Source organism: Parasteatoda tepidariorum, chromosome 7, assembly GCF_043381705.1.
Source record: "Parasteatoda tepidariorum isolate YZ-2023 chromosome 7, CAS_Ptep_4.0, whole genome shotgun sequence".
NCBI classification, from domain to species: Eukaryota; Metazoa; Arthropoda; class Arachnida; order Araneae; family Theridiidae; genus Parasteatoda; species Parasteatoda tepidariorum.
In genome coordinates, this window is record NC_092210.1 from 91,695,251 (window position 1) to 91,720,999 (window position 25,749).

Sequence of the window (25,749 nt, forward strand, 5' to 3'; positions counted from 1 at the left end):
CAGCCTTTCATCCCTTCAGTGGGTCGATAAATGAGTACCAAGCATGCTTGGGAACTAAACACTGGGGGTTCCGCGTTCGGTTGATCACCTGACCGGAACATCTGCTCATGCACCCCAGAGCCCAAGGTCAAGAAAACTGAGATGGGCACAGTAGGCCATGGCCCTCTATGGGCTGTCGCGCCGCTGAGTTTAGTTTAGTTTAGGACCCAGAGTACGCTTAATCCGGCACTGAGAAAAGTAATGAGATGGAATAATGTGTGTAACTTATTATTTGATGATCTGAGTAGGAGAAAAATCAAAAAAGAAACTAAAGAAGAAAAAAAAGTCTTCCTTTGTTTTACTATTTCATTGCACATGAAATTCAACTGGCGCATTTCTTAATCATAACTTTTCATTAGCGATGTATTTTCTGTAGAATAAGCCCCGTGGCAGAGTCACGGCGCCATTGTCACAGAACGTTTGTCGGTGTTCTTGCAGAAAGAATTTTTTTTTTGAAAAGTTTTAAAAAAAAATTCTTCTTTTCTACAGAAATTAATATTTAAATCATGCATTTAGATAGTAACTTTTTGACACGCTCAATTAACGCCGATATTATCGTAAATCGATGTAATGTTTCGATTGTATTTTCGGCAGTTATTGATATTGATTTTCTCATGGATCTTTAATGTCTCGATACATTATGGAAAATTTGAATTGTGCATTTGAGAATTTACTTTTTAAGGCAATAACTCTATTGAAATTTTGGAAGCTAGTGCTATTGATTTCTCTGTAGTTTTTAAATGCGATATTATTTATTAGAACATTCTAATGTAAACACATTTAAGGTGTCCGATTCGCGTGATTTCGTCGTCGATCTTTTTTTCGGTAATTACTGCTACAGATTTCATGATTTTTAATTATTTTTTTACTGTGATGATTATTTACGAAATGCGATAAAAAATTTATTTACGAAATGCGGTATTGAACAAAATTTGACATGATTTTAACTATTTAAAAAAAAAAAATAAATCCTAACAAGTTATGGATTTAGGTCGACAAAAAATCTTATTTTTTATCAATTTCACGGTGTTCCGAGTATCTGAATTTGCCACCAACTCCCACACACAGTCATATTTTATTAAAATGTAAAATTATTGTGCGTTTTGTATTTTTTTCAGCTATTTTATTGCTTCAATTCTTTCTTTTTTTTTAAATTTAAAATCTATAAATATGAGGATGTATAACAGTTTTGGTTATACCTATCATGTCAATGAATGTTATGTATAATGCTTTTTTAAATTTATTGTCTGGGAGAAAATAGTAACTTTGTTAAGTCGTGGATTTGAATATACTAAAATGTGCCCTTGTCCGCAGTCTCTTACTTTTAAAATTGATTCCTGTTTTATGTACTTCAGCCCAGAAGAAGAGAAATCAGATGCAGACAAATTACTAATAGACATACAAAGCAGCTGTGAGTTGCTGAGAAGCTCTTCAGAGTTCACAAAATTGGTAGACTTACAACAACCTCACCATTTGGACAATAATAGTGTAAATAATGACAATTTCCTGATCAATGTAGATGACTTCAATTCAAATATAGTTGAAGACACCTCCTCCTTACAAAGAAATTCATCATCTGCAATTCCAGGTACAGTTCTTTCTCATTTGAACAACACTTAATTTGTTGATGCGTTTGTGTGTAAGACTTGGGACAAACTGAACTTGTCCATAGCTTCGGCTACCTCGGCTGAGACAGTCAAAACAATTTTAGGTATTGGGAAAAATCCTGCTAATCAATGGAAATTTTCTGTGATCAAAATTTGTAAAAGACAACAAAACAGACATTATATAAAACCGACCCTGTGCTGAAAAACCTATGCCATTACAAAATGGTCTTGTTCAAGAGAAAAGGGTGAATGGGTTTATGAGCCCCTCCACAGGGAAAACCTGGAAAATGCAGGGAATTTTGAATCGTTCTTTGCAAACTGGTAAAATACAGGAAATTTTGTTTCTTATTTTTGTGTTTTAAAAAATGGTGACCACTCAAAGTGTAATCTATGGGATATTTAACCATGATATTTCAGCTGTACTAAACTGTTTCATTTACTATATCATTATTTAAGCATGTTCATCTGTTTTTCCTGCAATTAAAACTAATAAATATTGTTAGTCTACTATAGCTCACACAGGAGCACAGTAATTGTTTCCTCTTAATATAGTGTGTATAATATGTAAAGGGAAAACACAGGAATTTTTTTTTTCTTCCTCATTTGAGAGGCAACCTGTGTAACCACAGAAGTTGCATAGAGCATCAAATTGGATCCTCTTTAAAACCTTTTCATGTTAAAACAGATTGCAATGAGGACCGGAGATCCACTGCGTTTGTCGAAGAAGGGGGCAAAATAAGCCCAGAAAAGCTCATTTTTCTGAGGGGTTCTAAATATTTCCTATGGATTTACGCTGGTCTAGGTTTTAGTATAAGTGCATGACACTGGTACTTCATTTATACCCATTGTTTAAAATGTTTTTAATAAGTTAGCTAAGTATCCCATTTTCTGTTTAAAACTGATATGATTTTGTTTATGAGCTTTGAACAAAAACAAATTAGTCTCTTTGGGTATAAAATTTTTATTCACTGACGTGTGTTTCCTTTATTTACTAACATAATGGTGCCCATAAAAATAGGTTACAATAATTCTACTTCAGCTAAGTTAAAATTGATCAATTACTCACATTTGTTAAAACACTTTCGTTGATTAATGGACTTCATCAAATGAATAATTTAAATTCCAAAAAAATTTTCATGGAGTTCCGCTAATCTAAAATTTATATTTTGTTAATTACGCAAAATCTCTTTAAAAAGAAATTTATTTGACTCTTACCAGAACCCTCTTTTTTTTCTTCCTATAAAGTTCTCATTCATGTGTGATAACTTTTTCACATGAATTTGTTAGAGAAGAACACAACTTTGGATAAATTTCGTGATGCAAAAATATGTTCCATAATAATATCAGCTAGAATTAAGTAACTAATGAGTCAAACACAAAAGTATAAACTGAATAATCTAAAAAATAATTCTAAAATGGCAAAGATTTAAAAGATTGTTCACTCGGGGAAAAAAATGGCTCTTTTTCTCGTTTTCTGAAATTTAAAAAGTAACAATTTTATTGCAAATTTTGATTTGTTACAGAAGAATTATTTAATCAATGCGATATATTCGCCCACAATTATATCGAATTAATTTTTAATATGACATGGAAATTGATAGATCCTTTCTGCGACTACAAAGAATAAACACGGGATACAAACTCCTGCAAAAATAAATATTTACTCGACGACCGTGAAACACGAGATAAATTACAAATGATTAGTTGACAAAGTTAACATACTAATAGCTACACACAATCAAGTCCAGGACAAAGACTCCGGAAGAATCTTACATAATATTAAACAAAGGAAGAGAGAGCCTTCTGGTCGAGTCTCGGAGTTCTCGACATCGCGAATAGGCATCGTCCACAAGCTATTAAGCATCTTGCATAAATTATTGTTCAAATAGGTGAAGAGTTGAATAGTAACTCACAAGTGGAAAACTTGCTCTCACAAGCATGGTTTGTTATCAGTTCCAATGAACACCCGACGTCGCCCCGTTACTTAACTGGAGGAGTATATATTCAGTATAGATTCGGCTGATTTCGTGTGATTATCGATCATATTTTCAGCAGTCTGTCCCCTCAGACAGATCTACCAAACTTTGCCCTAAAGATTTTACATAGCTGCCTTGTTTACAAAATAACAAAATATCTTGATCTTGCTTAAAACTTGATAAAATATATACAAGCACTACAGCTACCATATTACACAACTCTGTATACAATCCTTTTGTCAGAAAAATACAAATAGTGTAATACTATATATAAAAATACTGTAGTGTATCTACCACTACAAAATCACAATTCCATTTCACTAGTATATAAGANGTTGAAAAAGTTAACATACTAATAGCTACACACAATCAAGTCCAGGACAAAGACTCCGGAAGAATCTTACATAATATTAAAGAAAGGAAGAGAGAGCCTTCTGGTCGAGTCTCGGAGTTCTCGACATCGAGAATAGGCATCGTCAACAAGCTATTAAGCATCTTGCATAAATTATTGTTCAAATAGGTAAAGAGTTGACTAGTAACTCACAAGTGGAAAACTTGCTCTCACAAGCATGGTTTGTTATCAGTTCCAGTGAACACCCGACGTCGCCCCGTTACTTAACTGGACGAGTATAGATTCGGCTGATTTCGTGCGATTATCAATCATATTTTCAGCAGTCTGTCCCCTCAGACAAATCTACCAAACTTTGCCCTAAAGATTCTACATAGCTGCATTGTTTACAAGATAACAAAACATCTTGATCTTGCTTAAAACTTGATAAAATATATACAAGCACTACAGCTAGCATATTACACAACTCTGTATACAATCTTTTTGTCAGAAAAATGCAAATCTTTAAATCTATCCCAATATTTTCATACAATATTAGGAAATATGAATCCCACATTTGAGTAATTACATTTTGGTGTTTTTATCTGCTTTTTTTTCCACAGTTAGCACTGTTGATTTCGCATGTTTTTTTTTTTTTTTTTNTTTTTTTTTTTTTTTTTTTTTTTTTTTTTTTTTTTTGAAAATCATGTGAAATTAATTGTGTACTTTTGAATTGTCTAGAAACTTAACTTAAAACTCTCGAAAATCAACTCAGTATGTTCAATATTGAATTGAATTTTTAAAAATCATAACTTTAAGCAAAACTAATTTCACGGGACTCAAATAGAGACAGGGACTACTTATGACTGCAGAATCCACGTCCTTGGAATTAACCGAAACAAAACTTGTCATATGATGTTGTTTTTACAAAGGAGTTCTATTTTAGTCTTATTTTTGACAAAATCGTGTTAACTTTTTGATATAATGCAGGCAAAGCAGGACATTTGGTTTGAGAATTGATGTATTTTTATTCAAAAATATCAATTTTGTCATTCTAAAGTGTTATAAGTAAGCTGGTCTATACATAGAAATAAGAACTGTTTCAAAATTTTTCACTTAATGGTTTGATCCCAGATAGGATATGGAAATATTTAGGATCTAGAATCTTAAGTTTTTACACTATTCTTAACCCCTTATTTATTTATTTTTAGATTTTTTTTTTGTTCTTGAAACTTCTGTAAAAAACTACAAAAATAAATAATTATTAATTTGTAATTATTTTCCTATTGTGCAATATTGAATTTATTCAAAGTAATTAACTGGGCACGAAAGTTGTATTTTAAAATGTCATTTTGTTATTAGCTAAGAAGTATGTTTGAAAGATGCATTTCACAAAATAAGATTAAAACACAATTTACAAAATAAAAAAATAGCAAATTTTTTTTCTATTTTAGTGTGTGTGTATATATTCCATTGGATTTTTAAAAAATAACGTAAATAAAGTACTACTTTTTCTTGAATTAAAATGAAGTAAGATTTTAAAATTTTTCCTTTTTAAAATTGCAAATTTTGTTTTAAAAGTTGCTGGTTTAGTGACAATAAATGAACTATAGAAATTGTTTTTTTTAAAATTTCAAGAAATTAATGTAACAAATTTGAAACATGATTTTTGAAATATTTTGGATAATTTTTCCCCCTCCTTGGATTTCCCTCCTACTGAGAAATTTTTTGTCATTGATTCAACAAAAAAAAGTAAATTGATAAATGCAACGAAAAAAATTGAAACTACATTCCTAATTTGCACTCTTTTTTTTTCAATATCCTTTGAAGTAAATTAATTTTTTTTTATTGTTTGTTTATTTTTACTAATAATATACATTAAAGTATGAATCGTTTTTAAAAATTTCAAGCTGGTTTTATTACACATAGAGGAAATGGACCACGACCATGAACTTAATACAACTCTCATCATCAGCATTCAAAAGTACAGGGATCTTAATACAGCTCACCCGGCTTCTCACAAAACAGAAATGAATCAACTAGTAGTATCCGTTCATTGAATTCTATCACAGCCATAATTCTGGTGGGGGAGTACTGTAGTGTATCTACCACTACAAAATCACAATTCCATTTCACTAGTATATAAGACATGTTAACTCGATTCTATGATGGGGCACCTTTTCATAGATGAAGGTTGGCATTGTTTATTATTTCCCTCCCTGCAGTATAAGATTTTAGATTAAAAGTTTTTCAAGAAATAACTTTTTATAATTTTTTCAAAAAATTTCTCTCTTTTTTTAATTTTATTACTTTCTTCAAAAATTATTTTATTTAATTACTCATAAAAGAGATGCAAACAATTTTAAGCCTCTTTCATTTAATTCTTTCTTTATTTTTTTTTCTAGGCCAACTACACAAAAATAAATGGAAACTCTTGAAATTTCGATTTTAATTAAGTAAAAAACAAAAGTGCATATGTTTTAGATGGAGAAGTTAAAGCAGACGAAACGAAATAGGTCATTTAATGAAAAAGAAATAGCCTATAGCCGATTACTCTTTAAGAATGAAATCCTTTTATTTCAAAGAATAAAAAAAGGCAGTAACCTAAAGGGCATTTTAATTAACCCACTGACGGTTTTGTAAGTAAAAGGTAGTATTTTCACCTGCAGTTTTTTCTGCAATGCTAAACTGGTTTCTCCGTGTTATTTGATAGGAAAATAGTGTATTGGTCTCCCAATTTCACCCATATGCTAAACCGCCAGTGGGTTAAGCCTAATGAATGATTCTTTTGGAGAAGCTTAATCAAAAGCAAAACACTCCTATAAAATTAAAATATTACTAAGTACTGTAAAATGGTCTTTGTAGCAAAATAATAAAGTTTCAAACAGTTCACGATGTTTTTTTTTTATCATCACGTTTGATGGCTTTGCATCAATCTTGTCATTTTTCTAGTTTTAGTGCATTAAAAATATTGCTTTAAATATTAAACTATTGCAATGTGGTATAAAACAATACTTGTTGTAAGTGTTTATAGTTGTTTTTTTTTTCTTCAGAATTTCTAGGTACGACAAGGGCTTTCACTCTATTAAAAGGTGATGGGAGTCATATGCAATCTTAATGTGCATTTTTTTACATTGAATATTTCATAAATTAGATGATATTTCTCTCTTTTGAGTGAATAGTTTGTCCTTTTTGAGACATTTTGCTGGGGAAACAGCAGTTTTTAAATCTAAAATATGTTTAATTAGTTAGAGCAGTGTTTCCCAAAGTGTGGTATGTGTACCCCCAGGGGTATGGGAACAGTTAAGTGGGGGTAAGCGTTCTTATGCGAAACATCTTACAACAAACCAAAATTTAAAACAATTTTATTTAAAAACAAAGCTAGCCATATAAATTTACGATGACATATTTTACTATTGGCTATTTTGTGCCGAGTTAACAGTTAATAATTAGTGGTGTTAACAGCCAGTTGTGATTTTTAACTTTTGTGCAATTTTTTTATTGTAAGAAATAATTTCATTTTTGAATTAGTTGTACACAGCGTTACAAAAAATTTAGAAAGGGTACACAAAACTCATAAGTTTGAGAAACACTGAGCTAGAGTAACGAAAGGTATAATAGCAAGTGACAAAGCAAAGTGAGTGACCGAAGAAGAATTCTCTTGTTTGTGTTTCGTGCACATTAAGGATTGTTTCAATTTCAAGTACGGAGACGTTTCTCCTCTTTCCTCCGCTCTGAAATTAACTCTTCGTCCGAGGAGTTGGAGCCAGTGCCAACCTATAACAAACTAGTATAATATATACAAACTATAAAAGACATATAGTTTGGCAATTTATATATTTAAAAGTGAATATAGTTTATATATAGTTTAGCTATAAGAGACATATATATCTATATAGACTATATACAAACTATAAAAGACATATAACCTAATGAAAAAACTATAAAAGACATTTGAGTAACAGATGTTTGACTGTGTGTATAAATATAAGTTTTAATTCATGCCCCCCTTTTTTTTTCCAGATCTCCTTTCTTAGCTGTTGTGTAAATTTGAAGATGAGGTTCTCTTGTGATTTATTCTATAGATCTAATTTTACTTATTATTAATTTGTGATGAACCAGTGAGTATGTTGAAAAGCATTCCTTTTGTGTGTGTAAAGTGACTGTTGTGTCAAGGGGATTATTATTATTTTTTTTTTTTTACTTAACCAATAAGCTATTCAACTCATAATCAACCAATTATAGCATTGTTAGTGACTTACATCCTTTTGTATTTTATCCCAGAGTTTTTAAACCTAATTTTGTTTAAAACTTCTATGACACTTACATTGCCTTCAACTTATGAAGGTGATTAAAGAAAGAAGACTTTTATTTATAGTGTAACGTAATTTATTTTAAAATCAAGGACAGTTCATGTTCATGAAAACTGATTTTAAGAAGAAGAAAAAGAAACAAAATTCAAAGTGGACGGAGCCATTTTTCCCGGTCCATCGTCACTAGTTAAAAACACTCGGGGAGAACTGATTTTCCATATTATTGATTGAGCAAATCTCAGTATTTCTCAAAATTGCAATCTATTGCTGTTTTTGTGAAAAATGAGCGTAAGCTGCTTCCCCCCCCCCCCCCCCCNCCCCCCCCCCTTGATCTTAATTTTTTTACATAAGTTTTTACTGATATGTAAGTAAGAGAAAATATAAAATTTTGAAAAGGCAGCATTTAAATTTTGGGTATAATAAAAAGATTTATTTAAAATTTAAGTACACTTTGAATATTTTTTCAAAAAATGTTAGACTTTTTTAGTAATTTTTTTTTTTAACATATTGTTAAATACAAAAATTTATTTGAGATTATTAAGACCTTTAAACTGCTGTTTAAGTGTTTTCCCCATATCATATTCCTAACCAACTTTTTTCAAAACAATATTGTAGCTCATATAGTTTTTGTTTCCTCTGTTATTCCATCAAAACCGTCAATATCATAGATTTAGTTCATAAATGCCTGAATTTATTTGAAAGCACAATTAGGATTTCATTGTTCTTTTTTTACATTAAATCATAGAGTAGTGGGCTTAAAACTGAATTAATTTTAATGATCGTAAATATTAAAACGAGTAATATAAGTGCAGCTCAGAGTGACCTAACTTATTTGAAAGTGCAACTTTCAATTTGAAACCGATGGCGAAAAACAAACACAATTTCCTACTTTTAAAGCATTTATTTTAATAAAGCTCTTCTTTCTAATGAAAGAAAAGTTTTTCCGCTTTTGAAAACCTGCTACCCACTTAAAAAGTCAACTTTTTTTCCTTCTTGAAATTAACATTCACTTTTATTAATGAAGTGAAAAGGTATTTTTTTTTCTTGCAAAAACTTTCTCTGATTTGGTTGTTTAAAGACCTAAAAAAGTAATTCAGTAAAAGTAAGACCTGTTTAAAGTAATTAGGTCTGTAGGCAAAAGCAATCTACACCACATTTGTTTTAAGGGGACCTTTAAAATCTTGAAAAAGGACCTTTTCTTAATATTTTATGATAGATAATTAATTATTCATTGACTTAGATATTCAAAGTACTTTTCATGCTTAAAAAATATAAGAAATTTATAAATTAATTCAATTACTTAATGAAATGTCATTAACGCTAGAAAGATTGAAACTTAGTATATACCTATATTGCCCAAAAGCAGTCAAAATGACTGCTCTGTGAAAGAATGACTAATGTGTAAAAAAATTTGCTTCAAATTAATTTTTAATATTTTTTTAATATTATTTACAGTTATATAACAAGTTATTAGTAAATATTAACAACAAAAAATGATATGTTGTACGAAAAGTCACAAAATTCTCAGAAATTGTGTCATTATATGCATCATTGTTTTTCTAATTGAAATTAAAAAGCAGTCAGAATGACTTTGTTGGGCAATCTAGTGTTAAACAAGTCTCGTCCCTATCATGAAACTATGTTTTTCTAAATTTTTTGGACACAACAAATATTACTTGAAATGAATTCAACAAATGAAATTTAAACTGCAATTTTTTTAAGCATTTTTTTTTAATAAAAATTTAAAATTTTATTATTTTTATGTTTGTAAACATATATTTTTGGCATTATTTCCTTGCCTGTGAAAAAAAAGGGCAAATCATGATGTTGTTCCCTTTAATTATGATTATTGTAGTTATCTAATTTTGAGATTAAATTCAAATAAAGCAAACAAAATTTACATTTTAATTCATTTATAGAATTTTGAAACTCTTTAAAGAAATTGTTTCCTATTTTGAAAATGTCAGATTGTAATATATTTTTTTTTTCTCTGCATTTTAAAGAAATTTTGGAATGGAGGAGAAATAATTCGGTGAACACGAGTCTTGTCCGTTCCTTGTCAGAAAGAAAGAGCAAATCTATAATATTTGAATGGCCCCTTACCTAATAGTTGAGGAAAGCTATTTTCCCCATTATGTTTGTAGAAGGCTGCTAACGTATCCAATGTTGTCGGAGTGTCATTTACGATTTTCACGAGGGGGTGGGGACGGCTAAACGTTTATTCGATATATTAAATCTTGTGCCATTTCTAAAAGTTCTCTCTTTTTTTTCTTAAACTTTTTCAAATGGGCTACTATAGGATTGATTATTTCTTTTATATTCAGAATGTGTTACAAATAATAATGGTCAATGTTTATTGAAGTGCTCATATTTTATGCTGGCTTTTTTTAAAATTAATAAATAATAACAAACTTTATTTTCGGGCCATGATTATTGTCTAGTAGTTAATCTTAACTAATAATGACTTATTGGTTATCTCTTATTGTGATCTTATTGTCCATTTATTTATTAAATTCATTGATATTAGGTTGACTCTAAAGTAATCTTCTTACAGCAGAACGTAATTGTGATGCACAGAAGTTGAGCCTTTTAACTGCTTTCTTTTTCATGTAAATATTTTGCCTCAATTTTTGTTGTTCAAAGCCAGGGAACCGTACCTGTTGCAACTTTGCATATTTCTTTGTGTGAGAAACACACTTTCAAAATTTATGTTTAATATACAAGTGTTTTCAGGGTATCTGCGCACCTGTCATGAAAGTATTGAACAAAATTTGTCATGAAATGTCATTATTATTACTATTTTTTTTAAAAAAATCATGGAAAATCATAGATTTAGGTCTCCAAAAAATCTAATTTTTAAAATGGAATCCTTCCCCCCAATTTCATCCTGTTCCAAATATCTGAATTCCTAACAAAATCACTGCTCAGTCATATTTTATTAGAATATAAGATGATTTTATCATGTTCTTTAAAAATTATGATGTTGTTTCAAAAAAAGGAAAGAAAAAATATCATTTCTAGAGCGAATTATCTTTTAAACTTCTGCGATTTAAGAATTTTTATTATTTATTTTTTTTAATTTTATCAATTTAAAATTCTAGTTGAAGCAAACCAGTCATTTGCAAAAAATTTTTTATCCGAAATGAGAACAGAAAAATCAGGAGTATTTCTTTCCTTTCTGATGAACAGGAAAGGTATCTTTAGAATATAATTCTGCAGAAGAAAAAGGGGAGGAAATTATTTGCTTTTGTATTTTTTTCAGCTATTTTATTGCTTCAACTCTCTCTATACTCTGTTTTTTTAAATTAAAATCTATAAATATGAGGATGCAGAGTATAACAGTTTTGGTAATACCTATCATTTCAATTAACGGTATTATAATACTTTTTAAATTTATTATTCTGTTTTTGTCAGAGAAAATAGTAACTTCGTTAAGTCATGAAAAGTTCTGGGAATGAGTCAGGGAAAGTGATGAATTTGAAAATCTAAAACGTAGCAGATGCCCTGTACTTTTAATAGTAACTAATATGCATGTTATTCACTAAATTTAAAGTAACAGAAACGTTGTAATGACAAAGAAAAGCCTATTTGGATATGCTTAAATTGTATGTATTTTTTTTTAAAAAAATGAATATGTAATATTTTTTTATTCTAATATCATGGGCGATAGTCTCAAATTTTGTAGGAGGAAAACGCAATCATTATTTCTTTTTTCGCATTTCATGAATCACCATCACATAAAAAAATAATAATAATTAAAACTCAGTAAAAAGAAAAGAAAACCAAAAAAAAATTTTTTTTCTCAAAAGAAAATAATAACAAAATCAGGAGCATTTCTTCCCCTCTGATGCGTGAAAATGATATCTCTTGAGTATAATTGTGGAAGGAAAAAAAATCTTTCAAACATTTCTATGGAAAAGAAATTTTTGCTTCAATGTCCTTTATGTTTCATTCTTCTCAAATAAGAATCGAAAAATGAAGAACATTTCTTTCCCCTCCGATGCTCAAAAAAGGCATCTTTTACATGTAATTTTAGAGAAGAAAAAAAATTCGAAATGTTTGCGGAAAAGAAAACCAATATTTTTTACTTTCTAAAGAGAAATTCTTTCTACATGAACTCTGTAACAATGTCGCCGAGATATTCTGCCAATGGGGATATCTACTATATTTTGAAAAACATTGTTAGCTTGTTTAGCGTTTTTTTTTTTTTTTACGGTTATTAATTTTTAAATCTATTAATTTTTTTCAATACTTCAGTTTCTCTAGCTTATGCTATATTTTTAAGAATTACATAATTATTTAGCGTTTTTGTATACTTACGAAAAATACCATTAGTATTTTATACTAGATTCCTTGTTAAGAAACTCTTTAATGTAAGGAAAGCAACAGGTATTTTAAACATACATGCAGATTTTGATTATATTTTTTTCCCTTAAATTGTGATTTTTTTTTCATTAAGATTTTTTATCTTTGAAAACGAAAATGTACAGTAAAAAATGTCTTAATGCATTTATTGAAATAAAAAATTTAGCGTAACTGATAGTTTAAATTTTGAAAAATGATTTTTTGTTGTAATTAAATTATGCTGTGGTGAAGGATAGTTGTGTGAGCTTATTTGGATAGTGAGAAGTTTACTTTTAATTCAACCTAATATTTATGTACACTTATATGTATATTATTATATGCTATAGTGGCCAAAAATAAAACGTAATTCTTCTGTTAAAACATACTTTTCTTAACTATGCAAGATTTCAAAAAAGTGTATATTGTTTTCAAAAGCACATTTAACATAGCTGCTGACTTTCGGAGAAAAAAATGTTGGGAGATTCCCGAACGTTGGGGTCTCCCAAGTAATAATCAGATTCTAAAATCAGGGTGCGTAGCGTTTGTAAAAAGTACTTAAAGGTGCTTTTTTGGAGATTTCGTTTTTAAAAGCTTTTAAAGGTGCTTTTTTCAGCTGGCGTTTTTAAAAAGTGCTTTTTTTTTCGAAATTTTTTTCTTCTCCCTTCAGTGATATCTGGTGGATCCCATGCATTTCACGAAAAATGGGGAGTTTGCTACGTAATCATTCACGCGGACTTCATGTCGTACCCACGTTATGACTTGCGCATGCGCGCACACTTGAAACCGAAACCCGAGTGCTCCAATTCGGATAGAGAATATCAGATCCTTATGAAATGTTTTTCTTTTTAATTTATTTTAATTTTGTTCTTGTTTATTTTATTTTACTTCTAACACTTTTTTTGACGTAGGGGGTAAGGGTACTTTTGTTCTGAGTTCAGGGTCAAGTTGAATTCACTCGGTGATGTGGGAAAGTACTGATTGTTTCGATTTACGCCCGTTTCTTTTTGTGTTTTTTTTAACGCTAAAACTGTTTATAAAAAGTTTTTGTTTTTCAATAATATCATTGATTGAATATGAATTTTTTGAGAGCTTAAAAATTTTGTAAAGTGCTTGAAAAGTTTTTAAAAAGTGCTTATTTTTGATTCAAAGATTTGGCTACGCACCCTGAAAATATTTGAATTATATTTTTTTTTTTTTAACGTTTGCATGATTGATTTTCATGTTTAAGGTAGCAGAAACGTTGTAAAGAAGGAAAGAAAAAATATCTGGATGTGGGGTGGGTGGGACTAAAACGTGGTAAAATCTCGATCGATCGTTTTTCGAGGGACTGTTTGTTACAAACTATAGATACGGGTTAACCGTTTCCCTGATTATCCCGAGATAACTCGGGTATGTATAGATTATTTATTATTCCAAGTAAACTCGAGCATGGCAGAATGCGTCAATACGTTTTGTTTTATCACGTTTTTATTCGGTCAGAAACAACGCAAAATAATAATGATAATCTGCTGTGATTGGAAGTTTGCCAATATTTATTTGGGGAGTTTTTCTATTTGTGGGACTGCAGACATGTTTTGTTCAGTTGTATATACGATGGTGAATGAATTGACATAGAAAAAAGAGTTTAAAAAAATGGTGTTTCCGAGCGAAAGTAATGCAGATGATTTTTCAGAATATGAAAATGATAAGTGACGGACTGTTTAGTAAGTATTTCAATAGAAGTGATAATGCATGTCCCCTCGTAATGATGTACTTAAGTCAAAATCATTTTTTGAAACTGGATATTTGTCTCAATGAACTTATTGAATAAATTTTTAATGCTATGGATTTAAAATGCTTTATTGGAATGGTTTAAATTTTGGTTCAAGCTTGGATGGAAAAAGTTCATTTCGCCTATATACAGGGATGAGTTTTCTCCGCTTTCCAATGGAATTTTTGATTTTTTTATTCCTGAAAAAATCATTCATTTTTTCTTATCAAATTAATCCTACCTGTAAGAACGCGATTTATGTTCGAGCCATTTAAAATCTCACATCGTGATTTAAAAATTCCACATGTGTGTGATTTTATTAAAACGATGATATTCTGGATAAACTTTATCAAACTCATGCCTGTATATGTAAATGCGATGTTTTTTTGAATTGTATTTAAAATATTGGCAGCTATGTGTTTGAAATAAAATCTTTATTTTGCATTATGAGTATTTAACACAAGAAGCAATTACTTTTTATTTTTGGCCAGTAGTGTGTTTATAGTAATGTTGAAATATTGGAAATATTAATTTTTTGATGGATAATGTTATTAATAAAACTAGTTTTTAATCCAAGTTTGTCTTTATTTATTTATTGTCTATATTTTATAATCTTAGTTTTCAGAAAAATGTTTAGAATGTGTTCGACTCAAAAACAACTAAAATAATTTCGCACATGAACTGAATACAAAAAATATAAATGACCATTTTGTGGTTTGCATGAAAATTATGGCAAATGAAATCAGTTGCTTCTTAAAGGCTGTTTTCTTCTACTCCTCGGCTCTACAGTCCTTTGAAGGACTTTCATGGTACGTGGCGTTTTTAAAAAGGTGCTTATTTTCGATTATCCTTTTTTAAAAGTCCTTAAAGGTTAAAGTGACCACATTTTCTTTGAGACAAAGCGGGATGAAATGAGAATTACAATTATATATATTTTATTGTACCCATTCATATACTTGTACAAAAATGTATTAATTATTGGTAACTATAAAAATATTTGTAAAAAATAATAATTTGAACACCATGATTTTTAATCAAGTGAAATTTTTTATTTAAAAAAATTATGATTTTCTTTCACGATCACATTTTTGATCCGAGTGAATACTTTGCAATAGATACGGATCATTTATTGAAATGTGAAATATTTCACAAGAATTGGTCAAATTATATTTTACACTTAATATAGATTTTAAAGTTTCAATGTTCAGCTGCTTTTTTTTAGTTGTGCATATTTTATTGATACTAGAAAAAACGCATTCTGTTGCTACATTTGTTCCTGGAAAGGAGAGCGCGAATTCTACAATTTTCAAAATATTTTGATAAGGAATTCTGTTTAAAATGAAGGAATAACTCCGTCCATTTTTTGTCTGTTTCCACATTTACAGACAACCAACATTTAAAACATATCTTTTTACCAATGACACCTCATCAAAAAGATCATTTTCTCAAATATTTTTCGGAAAGTGGTTACTAATACATTCAACAGATTTTTACACATATTCCCATAAAATATGATTTTAATGGTTCGTATATTTTTAAAATATTTTCTACAGCTGGTAAAAGAGCTAGTCATCGTGTTTTGCTGTAACTAAGAATTCTTTTATATTCGATTTCTGAGCTTTCACAAAAATCCTTCAAACTTTCAACACGCACAGTATGTACATAAAAATACTAATAAATTTTTGCAATAATATTTTCAACATCAACTAGAAGTAAGTGAGAAGCTGTTTGAATAGTATTATGTTGAATGTGCGCTGCACAACCTACTCCAAAAAGTTTTTGGGTCAAATGTTCGTTAAGTTTCGTAAAAACGTTCTAGCTTTTCCTCCAAAATTTGCGTTAGTGTTATCCGCACAAATTATTCTTTTTTAAAATAGTACTTATTGAATTAAAAATTATTTGTGAAGTTTCACCCGGCAATGAAACAAAATCTAATATTCTAATTTTAATTCCTGTTTCTGGATCAAAAAAAAATCTAACAATTGTGGGAAATAATTTTAAATCTTTGTGGTTGGACGCATTTTTCTAATTCTTTTTGCAGTTGTGAAAACGAATATGGTGAAAAAAAACATTTCAAATAATTGCTTCGGTTTTTGTCCTTGCACATGCAAATTTTTTGTCATATATTGTTTTGATCATTTGCGACGTACAATCCATTGATCTGAAACTGATTGTGGTTTATGGTGTGGAAACTGAGCTGAGTTCGGTGAGATTCTTGCACTCTCGTGTGCAACTGTGCTGCATTTTGTTCTCAATTTTAGGCTTCATTTTCCACCCTCTGATATCTGACCTCTTCATCTTTTTATAATGGCTAATATAATCAAGAAAAATAGTTCTTTGTCAGAAACTGGTTATTTTATCATGACCATGTAAAGTCTTTGAAAATTATTTTGTAATGTATATAGTGCTTAAAAGGTGCTTATTTTTTGTTGAAAGATGCACCCTGACTTTGATTTACTTTACCACACAACTCAACTTTTTTCTGGTCCTTTATCCTCTAATTTTTTTTTTCTCTCCAGATTTCTTACTAATCTTTTACAAGGGCGGGGGTATACTTTTTTTCACTCAAGTTTTCTTTTATAGATTTTCTTTGTTGTCTTTTCCTCACTCATTCACTCCAAATCACTGTGGGCCAGAAGACTATGATCTTTGGCCAAAAGTCAAAATTAATTTTTCAACTAAAATAATGTGTAGGCAGTTTTAATATATCCCAAATTAAGTATTCATAATCATTCCAAACATTATAATTTACTTTTTGGACCGACGAGAGTACAATTTAATGAAAAATTGTTTTAAATGTAACTGAAATTTTTATTTCAGAAATATATATATATAGGAATTTCACCTTACTATTACATTTTTATGAGAGTAATTAGTCTAAAATTATACTTCAATTTGTTGGATTAGTTAATACTCTTGACAAACTTATAGTTTATATCTTATCATTTGACATTTCACAATGTTTGAATGACTTTCAAAAATTAGTTCTAAAAAGTTCCACGAGGTAATTAGCTAAACTTTTTTTTTTGTTGTCTTCTTTGATGTTTCTTCTTCGAAAAACGGTCCATCCTGAATAATTTTTTTTCTAATGATCGTTTTAGGACTCATATCTTTTTTTTTGGAGTCAAATATGTACAGTGCACCCAAAAAAAAAGGATCACCCTGAATAGCTCATTACGTTCTAGTACTCATTGTTAATGGTTCGAGGGAGTATCCTCATACAGGCTAGTTAATTAGTGCAGATGATTATTTTAAGTTACAAAATCAGACACTGGACCCATGTCTTCGTGGGTTCGATCCCAGTCCGGCCAAAGACCATTTAGTAAATGCTGACTGATGCACGTTGAATCTATCGAGTCGCAAAATCCTCCATAACCTCTGGGGGTATTGGAGTTTCCTTGTCTTCTAAATTATAAGGCTACGACGTTGACGTAAGTAGTCGTTTAAACAAAATTGGATCGACTGTTCAACGACGGATATAAAAATTATTTTGATACAAAAGTATTCTAACATATCTGACCGAATTTGAAAATAATTTCCAAATTTTAAAACGCACTTAGAAATATATTCTTACATATTATACCACATTGTGGGCCCCCTAATTTGTGTATATTCATTTCCTTTGGTAGAGTTGTATAGTATGTTATAATAGAATACCTGACCGAGTTTGAATAGTATAGGTTAATATAAAGGGGAGATTTGAGGCCATGTATTTATACAGTATATGATCAACAATTTCTACGCTTTAAAACGCTTGATTGATTGATTTGTTCAGTTACGTCGCACTAGAGCTGCACAATGGGCTATTGACGACGGTCTGGGAAACATCCCGGAGGATGATCCGAAGACATGCCATCACATTTTTGATCCTCCGCAGAGGGGATGGCACCCCCGCTTCGGTAGCCCGACGGCCTGCACGCGAAGTCGAGCACTATACAGAAGAACAGTTTAACGAGGACCCATACCGCCCACCCTCGGTCCCTACGCAGACTGATCCAAGTGGTCACCCACCCGCACACTGACCGCAGACAGTGATGTTTGACTTCGGTGATCTGCTGGGAACCGTGCCTTAACGATCAGTCCACTGCGGGACTAAAACGCAATCAGAAATATATGCATACATATTATGCATGATTGTGGGGGGCCCCATAATTTGCGTATACAAATTATTTCCGTTGATATAGTATATGATATAATAGAATACCTGACCGAGTTTGAATAGTATAGGTCAGTGATGCGCGTATCCCCAGGGGTATGGGAACAGTTTAGCGGTGGTACGCGAAATATCTTGCAACAAACGAAAATTTTATCTAAAAAGAAAGCTAGGCAAGGAAAATTTACGATGACGTATTTTTGTATTGTCTATTTTTTGCAGAGTTAATAATGAGTGGTGTCAACAGCTAGTTGTGATTTTGAACTTTAGTAAAAAATACATTCATTATTTTATGAGTGGTACACAGCGTTACGAAAAATTTAGAAAGGATACACAAAAGTCATCAGTTTGGGAAACACTGGTTCATAAAAGGGGAGATTAAGCATGTGGGTAGGGCAACCGAGGTAAAGGGGGGCACCAATGAAAAAAAATGTTTTTTTTCTAGAATTATTATTATTTTATTCATTTTAATTCGATCATAACTTCTGACACGCGTTCATGGTTTAAACTGAATTGCTATTGTGTTATATTTATTCTTAAATTTATTAGTTTATTTTATAAGAGTCATTGCACAGCGGACCCAATTTCGAGTTTACGGCTCCTAATATTCAACTCCGTAGCCTTGTAATTCTGAACACTATCCAGAAGACAGGGGAACTGCTAGATTAGTACCCAGATGTATTTTTTTTTTAAATGAGAACTTGGAGGACTTTGTGACCCTGACAGTTTTAACATGCACCAGTCACTATTTTATACACGGGTATTCTTCTGCCGGCTGGATTCAAACTCCCATTCTCATGAACAAGAGTTCATTGCCCTATCAACCAGGCTGTCCCGGCCAAATTTATTAGTTTATTTTATAAGAGTCATTGCACAGCGGACCCAATTTCGAGTTTACGGCTCCTAATATTCAACTCCGCAGCCTAGTAATTTTGAACCCAATCCAGAAGACAAGGGAACTGCTAGATTAGCACCCAGAGGTATTTATTTGTTATGAGAACTTGGAGGACTTCGTGACCCGACAGATTTAACATGCACCAGTCACTATTTTATACATGGGTATTCTTCTGCTGGCTGGATTCAAACTCCCATTCTCACGAACAAGAGTTCATTGCCCTATCAACCAGGCTGTTCCGGCCAAATTTATTAGTTTATTTTATAAGAGTCATTGCACAGCGGACCCAAATTCGAGTTTACGGCTACTAATATTCAACTCCGTAGCCTTGTAATTCTGAACCCAATCCAGAAGACAAGGCAACTGCTAGATTAGTACCCAGAGGTATTTATTTGTTATGAGGACTTTGTGACCCCGACAGATTTAACATGCACCAGTCACCATTTTATACATGGGTATTCTTCTGCCGGCTGGATTCAAACTCCCATTCTCACGAACACGAGTCCAACGCCCTATGAACCTGGCTATCCCGGCCAAATTTATTAGTTTATTTTATAACAGTCATTGCACAGCCGACCCAATTTCGAGTTTACGACTACTAATATTCAACTCCGTAGCCTAGTAATTTTGAACCCAATCCAGAAGACAAAGGAACTGCTAGATTAGCACCCAGAAGTATTTATTTTTCATGAGAACTTGGAGGACTTTGTGATCCTGACAGTTTTAACATGCACCAGTCACTATTTTATACACGGGTATTCTTCTACCTGCTGGATTCAAACTTCCATTCTCACGAACAAGAGTTCATTGCCCTATCAACCAGGCTGTCCCGGCCAAATTTATTAGTTTATTTTATAAGAGTCATTGCACAGCTGACCCAATTTCGAGTTTACGACAACTAATATTCATCTCCGTAGCCTTGTAATTCTGAACCCAATCCAGAAGACAAGGGAACTGCTAGATTAGTACCCAGAGGTATTTATTTGTTATGAGGACTTTGTGACCCCGACATATTTAACATGCACCAGTCACCATTTTACACACGGGTATTCTTCTGCCGGCTGGATTCAAACTCCCATTCTCACGAACAAGAGGTCATTGCCCTATCAACCAGGCTGTCCCGGCCAAATTTAATAGTTTATTTTATAAGAGTCATTGCACAGAGGACCCAAATTCGAGTTTACGACTACTTATTCAACTCCGTAGCCTTGTAATTCTGAACCCAATCCAGCTGCCCCTCGAGCAGGTGAGGGCCGTTATATTAATACTGTTTGTAAAAATAAAAAGAACATTTCGTAAGCTGATATTATTTAATTGATGTTTATATTGAAAATATTTCTTCATTATTTTTGCTTTCTTTTTAATTATTTTAAGTATATTTGTTAAATTTTAGTGCAAGAAAAAAAATTGTAATTATTTATGTAAATTTTTGGCTTATATTTTTAAGGATTTTTTAAAGGGTCTATTAAATATCAGAGAGAATAAATGTCATACGGGTTTAAAGTATCAGCTCTGTTTAAAGTATCAGTATCAGCTATCAATTAGCAATTAGTTTTAGATAATTACAATTGTAGAATAATTATCTTATTATAGAATGAAATGTTTTAAAAGACAAGTATCTGTTAATGTTTAACATTTAATCAACAAAAAAACAGAACGAATATTGAAATCTAACGAATTTATTATTTTTAATTACAGATAAAGTTTGTGACAGAAAAAAAAATTAAAGCCTGATAGATTTCAGAATTTTAGAAACACCTTCTATTTATACTATTACAATCAAATAGGTTTCGATGTCTTTCATCCCGGTCTCATTTGTGATTCAGCATATTTCGGTATCATTTATGTTTCGTTCTTACTTAATATTAATTTGTTTGCGACAGCTAATTTGTATACCTCTATTACTACATTTTCGAGGAGTTTAAAAATATAATATTGAGGATTTTAACTGAAATGAAATTTGCTTTTTTGTTATTGCCTCTTTTATTACTTCATCACCACACCCCCACGCAACTGTCTACTCTAAATAATGTTATATAGAATGAGATAGCAAAACAAACGTGTGTAGTTATTTAAATTCTTATTCAAAAGTATTAGTTAATTTTTTTTTTAACTGACAATTTCTGTCCTTTTTCAGATATTTTAAAGTGCTATTTAAAACTGCTGCATATCACACGAAAGCATTAAATATATCATTTGTACATTTTTAAAGTAAAATAAAAGGGAATTCTGATCCTTAGAAACAACGGTTATTAAATAGTCTGATGATCGAATGATGGGGTAAAAAAAAAACTTTTTTACCTTTTAAACTAAAAAATTGTTTATTTATTAGTAATTTGTTAATGCTCAAATTGCTTGAAAGATGATATGTTCCCTACTAATAACAACGAAGTTTTTTGTTTTATTTGGTCATTTATTTATATTTATTATGTCGGACAATGTAAAAAAGAAAATGCATTTTGCGCTTCTGAGGGCCCCAGCTGCGAATAAAACTTTAAAAAAAGAGGGGGGAAAGTAGGATCTGGGGACCCTTGTCATCTCGGGGCCCCAAGCTACAGCTTATACGTAAATCCGGCCTTGGAAGGCTGGCGTGTTCACATCCTGTCCGGGTCACCCATGTGGGGCGAGTTTTTATCGTCCATGTCAACCTTCATCTATAATCATTAAAAAAAAAATTACTAAAAATCATGAAATCCGTAGTAGCAATTGCCCCAAAAAATGAGCGACTACGAAATCAAGCGAATTGGTTTCCTTAAATGCGTGTTTCGTTTCGAGACTAGAGGTTGCTATAATAAATAATATCGAATAAAAGATATCGGATTCAGAAACTACGGAGAAACCAATAGCAATAACTGCCGAAAATTCAATAGAATTATTGCCTTAAAAAGTAAATACTCAAATGCACGATTCGAATTTTCCATATTGCTTGAAATATATTTAAAATGAAAATCAATAGCAGTAACAGCCGAAAATGCAATCGATTTAAGATACTATGGACGTAAATTAAGCTCACCAAAAAGTATTATATCTGAATGAATGATTCAAATATTACGTGTAAATTTCTGTAGTAAATAAAAGAAAATTTTCTTTTCAAAAGAAAAATCTTTCTGCAAGACCTGTGTAATGTCAAGATGCACTCTTTTTACTGGTATTTTGAGAATGTAAAGTGAGATGAGCAGCCAAACAAGAACACATTGAAAAGCCTGAATCAACTCTCCCAAATTTCTTAGCCATTTTATTACCTTTAGACCTTCAATTCCAACTTAAGTAGGAGCAGAAATTCAATCTTGTTAAAGAAAAACCCAAAATTATGTATTAAAATAAATTTATTGTTAATTTACAAACCGTGTTTGTGCATGAAAATAACAACTGAAAAAAACATCATAATTGTATAAATGAAGAATAGTTTTTCAAAATTTCAGCCACTATGATTTCCTCTATGTCTTTTCCCGCATTCATGTCCTCATCACTCAGAGCTATTTGTTTTGTTTCTTCTTTGGTGACAAACACTACTCGCTGTTTTCTAGTCTTTAACTCATTAGCGATGACCAACTGCAAAAAATTAAAATAACATTACTAATATGCTTGTAACAGCATTTAAAAAGATTTATTGAAAATATGCATTAAATTTTAAGTGTATGGTTGAGAATGCTAACATAAACAGGGTTGCCACAGAAAAAAATAATATAATAAGAACAAAAATTGATATAATAATGACTAAATGATGACTAAATAAGAACAAAAAGTTTTAAAAAATATGACTAACATTTTATTAAATGACTTCATTGTAATATACCATGATCCATTTAGTCAAGTTGATGGTTAATATGATAATTTTTAAATAAAGTTAGTGTTCTAGCGCTAAATTTTTTTAAAAATTAAGTGTTAGTGTGTGTTAATTAAGTGTTCTAGCACTAAATTTTTAGATAAAAAAATTAGTATATTTGCAGAAAATTAAATACTTTCAAAAACTAGAATTAATTCAGAAAAAAAATTTTTTGTTAAAAAAACAAACATACTCTTTCTAAAAAATTTTCCCTTTTATCAAAAATTGATTTAGCAAATATATACTGAAAAGTTATAACTAAAATTCAGTTAAATTCACGCATCATAATATTGCATTAAAAATAGGGTTCTTTAAAATCATGCGGAATTTCGTAGCAATAACTGTTGAAAAGGCTATTGAGAAACAAAATAGATTCACATTGGAATCTGTGCAAATTGAGCTCATCAAAAAGTGATGACTCAAATTTGCGAATCAAAATTTTTTCATTTTTTTAAGAAAAAAAAAATCATTATGTTCAGAAGCTACAGTGGGCCGCAGGTTGTCAACCCAATTTATGGTAAAAAAAAAAAACATGGCTGGAAGCACAGAAGTCTCCCAATAGTCTCCTTTTCTTGGAAATAGTTGCTTTTTTTAGACTTTTCAGGCAAAAAAAGTTGCCATAGTTACCTCAGGTCGAAAACAGTTGCAAATAGTCGCATTTTAGTTGCCTGTGGCAACCCTGCATAAACAGATGAAGAGAGGATATTTGAAAGAAAAATTATTTGGCCCAATAAGAGAAAATGATAGTCTATAAAAAACAAATATATAGTCTATGAAAAATACAAACATCTTATCAGGCAAATCCTGTCAAAAAGATCACCTTTGCAAGACATTAAGAGGTCAATCATTAGAGGAAGAGATGACCTGTAGTGCATTTGAAAAAGAAGAATACATATTGTGTTTGTCCCCTTTACATGCATGTTTTCTGTTCAGACTATTATGCGCCTCAATTGCTTTCTTGAAGACAACTTTACTTTCGACATTTTGTAATTGCTAGACAAAGAAGAACAAAAATGTTTGATTTTCCCCCCTCCCAATGAAGAAACATTTTCTCGTTATGCAAAGTTACAGAAGGGATGAAAAGTTACTTTATTTTTGAAATCAATTTTTGTTTTGGATCATGGGAACTTTAATGAAAAAGGTAAAATACTAGTTCTATTTAGCCTGAGGGAATGAATGTCACCGGAACAAACGTAAAGGGGGGTTATGGAATGACCTCAAATGAAATTACAAGCTGCTAAAAAAAATATTACAATTTTTAATGGACTTTTGAGTCTTAGATATGGAATATCTATTGCTTAATTATTTGCTATAAAATTAAATAAAACAACGAATATCTTTTCTGGTAGTTAGAATATAATACTGAATATTGTTTTGATGAATGTACATGACATTATTTTCTCACACACAACCTGCCTAGAATAAAAAAAGAAATGAGGCACAAATTGTTAGTTCCAGTAGTTTCTCTAGCAAAAATTTCCTTTTGAGGAAGTTTTTTAATTTTTTGTTTTGGTGATTTTGAGGGGAATTATAAATCGATTATGTCAACCTTCATCTATCAAAAGGTACCTCATGATTGAATCAAGTTAACATGTCTTATATACTAGTGAATTGGTATTTAATATTTATAGTGGTAGTTAAGCCACAATTTCAGGCAAAAAATGCTTAACATTTGAACTTGTAGTTCACAATTTAAACACGGATTATCTGCATGTTTGCAGTCACCCATTAATGATATACAGCAGAGGATATTCATAACACAATTAGTAAATTTTTTGTTAGATAGCGAGGCAGTTCTTGGACTTATTGCAGCAAAACTTCCATGAACATTGCAAACAAGTAAAAATCACTTTAATTTGAAAGAAAAAATAACGCACTGAACTCAGCAGCCACAAGAAATAACATAATTTGTGGAAAAACTGAAAGATGGGTCCTTCTTTGACCCCCCCAATAACTGATGAAATCTCTATTAAGAGAGTGCCAGATAACTGTTCTAATTATTCACAAAAAGGCAAATAAGAATGGAAAACTCATAAGCAGGCGTCCAGTTTTTTTAAGAATCAGAACTTATATGGGGTACCTCCGTGCGTCCACCCAGGGTTAAAAAAAGAAATTTCCTGGAGTTTTAGGCTTGCATTCTTCAATAAACCACACTTCTTACTCTATGTATTTTTTTATTATTGATAAGGATTTTAAAACAATAATATAAGTGCTCCTATTACAGAACAACCTGCACAAAAAATAGTTCAATGTTGTGAAATTTTACACATTCTAATAATTGGGGTTGGCATTTTGTCTGGAAGGACACTAGACTAAAATAATATAAACAAGAAGAAGCTGGACAAAATGGAAGAAACTAAAGAAGACAAATGCAAAAGTTTAGAAGTATCATAAGAATAGCTTAAATTTAAACAAATTAAAATTAGCATACCAGAAAGTAAAGTTTTTTCACATCTACAACTTTCTAACATATATATACATACAGTAGAGAACCTATTAACCAGGACCATTGCTATCC

General features: G+C 30.8%; 2 protein-coding genes across 5 annotated transcripts in view; one reads left to right on the forward strand and one right to left on the reverse strand.

The window, feature by feature from the left end:
- LOC107457054 (ensconsin) overlaps positions 1-14,933 on the forward strand; it is a 71,330-nt gene extending 56,397 nt beyond the window's left edge. For all 4 annotated transcript variants that reach the window (XM_071182940.1, XM_016075096.3, XM_071182939.1 and 1 more), the window contains exons 11-12: positions 1,395-1,627; positions 7,974-14,933. In XM_071182940.1, coding sequence (XP_071039041.1) covers positions 1,395-1,627; positions 7,974-7,987 — 247 coding nt within the window. In that variant the 3' untranslated portion in view covers positions 7,988-14,933. The remainder of the gene's footprint in view (positions 1-1,394; positions 1,628-7,973) is intronic.
- A 7,780-nt stretch (positions 14,934-22,713) lies between these two features.
- The window catches only part of LOC107457055 (phosphopantothenoylcysteine synthetase), a gene marked incomplete at its 5' end in the record, with an annotated part of 31,251 nt that continues 28,215 nt past the window's right edge, over positions 22,714-25,749 (reverse strand). Inside the window, 1 exon segment of the mRNA XM_043054178.2 lies at positions 22,714-22,957. Within this exon segment, the coding sequence (XP_042910112.2) occupies positions 22,787-22,957 (171 nt within the window).